The 7,479-nt window shown below is 41.2% G+C and overlaps 1 protein-coding gene across 1 annotated transcript in view; it reads left to right on the top strand.

The window, feature by feature from the left end:
- ehf (ets homologous factor) overlaps positions 1-6,904 on the top strand; it is a 7,923-nt gene extending 1,019 nt beyond the window's left edge. The window contains exons 2-9 of the mRNA XM_027029167.2: positions 1,659-1,767; positions 2,304-2,561; positions 3,198-3,257; positions 3,364-3,420; positions 3,538-3,606; positions 4,065-4,109; positions 5,685-5,880; positions 6,005-6,904. Coding sequence (XP_026884968.2) covers positions 1,668-1,767; positions 2,304-2,561; positions 3,198-3,257; positions 3,364-3,420; positions 3,538-3,606; positions 4,065-4,109; positions 5,685-5,880; positions 6,005-6,104 — 885 coding nt within the window. The 5' untranslated portion in view covers positions 1,659-1,667 and the 3' untranslated portion in view covers positions 6,105-6,904. The remainder of the gene's footprint in view (positions 1-1,658; positions 1,768-2,303; positions 2,562-3,197; positions 3,258-3,363; positions 3,421-3,537; positions 3,607-4,064; positions 4,110-5,684; positions 5,881-6,004) is intronic.
- The last annotated feature ends 575 nt before the right edge of the window (positions 6,905-7,479 follow it).

A 7,479-nucleotide genomic window follows, 5' to 3' on the forward strand; every position in this document is an offset into this window, starting at 1 on the left:
GGAACCGGAGACCTATTGAGGGTTTTGTTAGAAAACACTTTGCATACGAGCACAAGCTTTTTGGAAATATGTATAGTACCAAATGGCTTTGTGTCTAACATCTAACATTGCTAGCATCATTATGACCAAACACAAATAATACCAATCATTAATCTGTTAAATCCTTTGCTGCTATGTAAGCTAGAAATCTGTTCACAGCACTTTACACTACATGACCATGCTCAAGAATATGATGCATTGAGCGTACCACATTAATTATTCATATCAGGCACAAATTGCATTAAGCTTCGATGATTGAACCTGTAAACTGCAGCCCAAGCCATGAACCTTATAATACCAGATCCTGAGTTAGAGGAAGCAAACGTACCAAGGCATAGACTAAACCCATGTGCCATTTAAAAGGAGCCTTACCCCAAGAAAACTTTCCTCTGTTTTTGTTCTGTTCTATCTAAAGCCCACGGCATGTGCTGCTATTCAGTGGTGTTATCTATTTTTACCTAACTGCTTTACGCAGTCGGGCTATGTTTTTATGATCCTCTATAAGGTATTCACAGGCAAGTCAGTTAATGATCAATAAACATGTTGAATGTAGGTCAGACTTCAAGAAGAACGTTTTTGTTCAATAAACTGTAAATGCTGCGCGAACGACGTGGCGCGCTACATGGCATTGTCGGAGAACACTGTATGTGCTACCTGCGCTACATTGACCTGTGTGCTGTACAGCAGTACGCACAAGACAGGCAGCAATATGAGACTTGTACATTTTAGGTAAAGACAGTCATTTAGATTATTTTCTCAAATGATCAGTCATTATCAGCTGGAATCTGAGTAGGCGAGAGAGATTCACAGACGAGAGAGCAGAAAGAAGGATGGAAGGATGAGTGGCCAACTGCAGCACGAGAGCTAATGACCTCTTATCATTCTATTATAATTACTTTATGAATTTGTTTATCTGAACAAAAAAAAAAGTATGTAGTTTATGTAAATAAATACATGAAGGATAATGACACAAAAATGAAGTGGTTATATGTATGGCAGACTGTCAGCCAGGCATTAGCTCAGGTGTTGATGTAGCTCTGACTGTAAGTCACATCCTGAGTGCCATCGAGGCTTTGATTGTGCTGTTAACTGACACTATAAGGAGAACAGGCAAACCTTTATTTATGTAAAACAGATGTCATTCCTGTGCAAATGTGGTTTGGCGCATGTGGTTGAGCAAGGCACGAAAACACACCCACGCGCACAACTTTCCTGCTCTCTCGCTCTGCCTCGTTGGACACAGGACAGCGGACAGGCTCTGTATCCTTCAACATCAAATGAAGAATGTGACCTAGATTAGGCATGGCTTCATTTGATGTGAGCTAGATAATCTATTTGTTCAACACATTAACCACTTCAGTTCGAGGCTTATAATTTAGCAATTAATCCTAAGGCACATAATTCAGTAACTGCTGCGAATGATTCAATAACTAAACAGAAACTAATACGAAAGGTATTTAATTATAAGAGTGAGGAATGAAAGGCTGAACTACTGACAGGTGATAGGAGTGTTAGGAGGGTTAAGCGCTGAACACATTGTGCATCAATGGCTGCCACCTACGCCAACATTTCGCTGCGTTTCTGTAACGCTTGGGGGGGGTTTCTGTCCACACCTGTAGCTCTGGACCATGGTCCTTCATAGCGTCTGCAGCATGAGCATCCCTGCCAGTGTGAGTGCTGAGAGCCAGCTGCAAGCCTCCTGGGGCCCCCACTACAACTGCCCAGATGGTACTGCTGCATCACATATACTCTACTGTGGGCCCGCTCACACAAACAGGATCACTGACACCTGAAAGATGCAAGGAGAAGGAAAAAAGTTCAGTTGGTCCAGAAAGCTTCATGGGTCAAATAGGTTTTGTTTTTTTTTTAATGTCATTTAAATGAGGCTTTCTGTCTGTCCTTTTTTTATCAAGCTCTCTGTGCAGTGATGCTGTGTTTTAACTTATGTAAACATCTTCTTTTAACATTTATGAATAGAAAATACAGGAAAACAAAGATCACATTAGAACCATCTGTGTCAGTGAATATATTTTCAGAATATAAAGGCAGTTTTAGATTAAGATTAATTATTTACAGTAGACACATCATCTTTGGATAATGTGTCATTATTTACTTTTCATGAAAGACCAATATTAGGAAAAGTAGATCTCTCTGGTGCAATCTGGTGCCAGTCTAAACCATGCTCTATCAAACTTTATGATAATTTTATTGTATGTATGTTAATTAAGTCATTAAAAGCTATTCTATTTATCTTCACTTTTGAGTGTCCATGGTGACAACCGGTTATTCGGGTCGACTGTGGTCCCAGGATCTCCACCCGCAATACTGGTCAAAATATCAGGTTTGGCAGTGGCTTCAGCAGACGATGGACATGCACCAGCTTGATGCGACTTCCATCCCATTCCATAACTTTGACCTGGATGGACGGCAGCTCTGCAGCATGACCTACCAGGACTTCAGCCACTTGGCCGGATCTGTTGGGCCTATCCTCTACCAGACTCTGGCCGACCTCAAGTGGACCGGTAAGCCTGCCTTTAGGCAGAACTTCGGCCTCACTGCATGTGCGAGACTGTTAGGACCTAACGTGCAGTGTACTGTTTTAAGTAAATAATTATAAAGGAGCAGAGCTAAATGTAAGCCTACGGGGGACAGCGGAATTCGTGCCAACTGCATGGCGCTAGCACACATCGTTTCGTTACATCAAACATGCCAGTCAGAAGCGTATGCTGAGGTAGCCAAAAATGTAATGCATGTTCAGCTTGCTTTTAAAGGCAGGATTGCCTGCTTCTGGGGCCTTCCTGAGAAATATATTTGCGCCACAAGTAAGGCTATCGATTCATGACCTGTTTACGCACAGCCACAAAAAACTGACCTCTTGTCTGATAGTTCTTATTACTTTTACAGTTATAAATCGCTTTTCCTTTTACAGTCTGAACTTTTGTGATCCTTACAATTAAAGAGCTGATTCTGTTGAACAGCATAAGTGTGAGAACAGGATAAGCGTGTTTTTCCAGCTGGGGTGAGGGGGAGGCAATGAAAATGAAAGAACACCTTATAATGAAATATTCAGACACTACACATAAAACTAAGCACTGTCAACTGTAGATCTAAAAATACTTATTTTAATACGAATACCTGTGTTCTTTAAACATTGACAGGTCAGTATGGGCCCTCAGTGGACACATTTTCACCAGGGGATGTTAAAACAGAATTGGATGGTGAGTTGAAGAGAACATTGAAGAGAGTTTGTGAAATTTGATCTTTTTTAAAATAATTTTAGGGTCAGATATGATCACTGTATAAAGTAGGATGTTTCTTTAGCAGATCTTCCATGTTCAGGCTTATCTTTCAAAGAGGAGGCCAGCTTCTACGTGCCTCCAGGTATGCCAGCAGCTTTGGTTGTATCAACTGTAGATTTTATCTGGACTGTCTGATGGAGCTATCATGTACTAATTGCCTATACAATTTTTGTTTTTTTTGTTTTGTTTTTTATAACAGAGCTTTTTGAAATTAAAACCCCATTTCAGTCATCTACCATGATGACCTCCCCAAATCCTTCTAGTCCAGGTAAGAAATATAATCCTGTCTCAACATGTCTGGTCACACCCTTCAGATGAGAAATGTAAATGAATCATGTGAAACCAGCATCACCTTCCATTTTACCCCTGCAGTCTTTATTTTAGACAGTGTTAATGAAAGAGAGGGAGATGAAGCAGAGCTGACACAGGACCAGACAATGGTCATTTATAAGCTCAGTGCCTAAGGCTGTTCCATCTAACATCTGATGAATGAAATGCCATTCAGTTCTATGGGTAACCCTTTATCACAGCACAGCCAAGTCATTTAGCTTCACATAGTTATGGACCTCGTACATTTTTTAAACTTTGTAACTGTACTGATTGAGTATATCTGGAAGCATGTGCTGCTATAGACAAAATGGAAGTAAGGAATTAAATAACTACTGATTATGTCAATCAACACCATCCTATTCATTTTTACCTTACATTTTTTTTTTGACTCCTCAGACCACAAAAGATCCCACAATCGTTCTCACCAAGTGAAAAAACACAGTGAGCTATTTCTCTAATCAACGTTTTCATCTTTTTTTTCCCCTTGACTCTTTCCTGTAATGGTGCGCATTATCTAGAGTGCAGAACAGCAGTCACGAAGGCTCCAGCATGGATGCTATGCTCCTGCTTCACTCGCTGCTCCTCCTGCCGTGATTACCCACGTCTATAGTTCATTATGGGCTCGCTAGTCTCTGTGCATGCACTCTCACCTGCCAGTCTAGTTTCAGGAGAACTTGCTGATTATTCTGTACCTTTCGGAACTCTTGCTCTTTGTATTCGTCTTTTCCTTGTACTCAGGCCCTTTTATTTATTTATTTATTTATTTATTTATTTATTTATTTATTTATTTGTTAGGGGTTTTTTGCATGTATTTGAGGGGGTTGGGTCTGGATTTGAATGCTATATGGCTAAAATTATGTGGACACATGACCATCACATCTATATCAGTGGGGCTGAGTACACGGCTCTCTGCAGGAGTTCCTCCTCATGAAACAGTAGGAAATTTGTGTGGCCGTTAAGCCACCAAAAGACAAAAGCTAATTTTGCCTACATTTTTACCTAAATTATAGAAGTTTTAATTTCTGATTACACACCAAACTCATCAAGCCATGACTTTAGAACCCTCACCTTGTGCACAGGGGTACAGTCATGCTGAAACTAGAAAGGGCCTTCCACAAACTGTTGACACAAAGCCGAAGCATAGATTTGTCTAAAATGTCTTTGATGCTATTTTATCAAGAGTACCCTTCACTGGAACTATGGTACCTAGCTCCAACCCTGAAAAACAGCCGCTGAAATGATCTCTCCACCAAATGTTGCTATTTGCACTGTGCATCAGACTGTAAGATCGTGAAGCATGATTCATCACTGCAGAGATCGCGTTTACTGCACCAGAGTGCAGTGGAGGCTATACACCACTCCAGATGACGCTTGGCATTGCACATGATGATCACAGGCTTGTGTGCAGCATCTCAGCCATCAAAACCCATTTCACGAAGCTTCACTGCAAAGTGCTTGTGATGTTGCTTCCAGAGGCAATGTAAAACTATGGTGAATGATGCAAAAGAGGACAGGTGATTTTAAGTGCTATCCAATTTATCACTTGGCAAGCCACACTCAATAGATGTGTATGGTCTACTGCTTTGTGCCTGAGCTGTTGTTGTTGTTTCTAGATAAATTTATAAAACAAAACAGATAAAGTTAAGCTTGGTAGCTATAGCAAAGCAGAAAGTTTTGGCAATTTATGGCAAAGTGGCATCCTATGATTTATTGCATGGCTGATCGCATGGCTGTGTGCTTGATTTTATATACCTGCAATCAATAATTATTAGGTGTGTCCATGTACTTTTAGCCGTGCAGTGCACTTGCCTGTCTGTTTCGTGACCCCCTCTCATGTCTGATTCTATGGCAAACCCCAAAGCCGTCATTTTGCACACTCTGTCTCTCACTGATCGCTCCCATTCACTTTCAGAAGACAACTGTCACGTTAACTCCTGCTTGCATGAAAGCTACTCATCTGTGCCAAACTAGGCCTCTCACCTCACCCTTATGTCCGGTGCATCACCACTCCCTCAGATCCCCGTGGAACCCACCTGTGGGAGTTTATAAGGGACATCCTGCTCAACCCAGAGAGAAATCCAGGCCTGATCAAGTGGGAGGACAGGACCGAAGGCGTGTTTCGCTTTTTAAAGTCTGAGGCAGTGGCACAGCTGTGGGGCAAGAAGAAAAACAATAGCAGCATGACCTACGAGAAGCTCAGCCGAGCCATGAGGTGCCATTCTCCTCCCACGCACTCACATCAGCCATCTCAACCACAGCGATCCATTTGCTGCTCTTATTAAGAAAATGTCCAACCGAAGGTTAATCTTGTTTCTTTTTTTCCTTTCATAACGAAGGTATTACTACAAGCGGGAAATTTTAGAGCGTGTGGATGGACGCAGGCTGGTCTACAAGTTTGGAAGGAATGCTCGAGGATGGCAAGAAACAGAGAAGTGAAGGAGTTCAGTCTGTGCGTCGGGCACATGTGTAATTACCTGCTGTCGTAATATGTGAAAACGTCTGAAGATTCTTATTTAAAGCATTATGGCCATTATGATTTTTCACTATGAGAAGGATTGTGCTGTTTTCTTTCCATGTTTTGGGAATTTTATGCTGTTAATAACTGTTTTTGCTTTTTATTTTTTCAAAGCTGCTTACAAAGACTAGTACAATGCACTGATCTCTCTTCACTTCCTCTGATATTGTTTACCTGAACAAAGAGAGAAGGAAAAAAACCACTTTTTTGACTTACCATTGCAATGTTTACATATCCGTGTAGAGATGAAAGTTTGTCTACATTATGAGCCTCCGGTGTAGTTTTCCATGTGTCTGAAATGTTCCGTGATGTTTCACTGAATGTGGCCCAATTGAAACATTAGTTTAACACCACCGACTTGACTAGAAATGGCATGAAAACTTGAAATGGCTTTAAATGACGTTGTTGAACTAAAGATTAAAACACAAGACACATGTCATATTTTAAATGCCAGTCTTGGTGGCAGCAGAAATCCAGCTTCCTGTTGATGAAGGACACATTTATTAGCATGAAAAGATGAAATTCATTTCCAGGCACTGAATAATCATTAGCATCAACCTGACTGTGGCTTTTCTCTCTTAATGTTCAAGACTTATTTATAGTCATTGTGTTTTCTAATAAACCACAAAGGCCATTGATGTGAAAAACATTGCTGTACATAGTCTACACTTTAAACTAGCTGTCTTTGAGGAGTAAACAATGTATTTATGCCCTACATTTGAATTTGTAGTCCATTATGTATGGTACAATAAATAGTTTTTGAACACATTCTTATGTTATCTGCTTATGTTTTTTTGTAGTAGATGTGTCTACTGGCTGTACACATAAAATTCAAAGGCCAAGAAGAACTAATAAATCAAATGCTACTCATCAGGCAAAAGCAACACAAGAGGTCAAATTCCTCAGCATTGACTTGCAACCAGATCTTTTACTTTCTCATTATTGCAATTGCATTGCACTGAGGTATTCACAGCCTGCAACTGAGGAGCATGCAAGGCTGACTAATCCCTGATCAAAGCAAATGCCACAGCATTCATTTACATTTAGAACATTTGAGCAGACACTCACAGGAAGCAAACCCATGACCTTGGTGTTAGCAAGCTTGCACTGCACCTGCACTACCAGGTGAGCATGGGCTGCTCCAGCAGATTAGCCCTGCAGTGATGTGTGCCCCCAGTGGGGGAGATGCATGCGCCTCGCACACTCTCCCGTCTCTTTTCGCGTCAGGCTTTTCACAGGCAAATCCACCCCCTTCCTCCCACGTACTCATTCGGTCCCTCCCCATCGCCTCCCAAC

Source organism: Electrophorus electricus, chromosome 2 (assembly GCF_013358815.1).
Source record: "Electrophorus electricus isolate fEleEle1 chromosome 2, fEleEle1.pri, whole genome shotgun sequence".
Classification (NCBI taxonomy): domain Eukaryota; kingdom Metazoa; phylum Chordata; class Actinopteri; order Gymnotiformes; family Gymnotidae; genus Electrophorus; species Electrophorus electricus.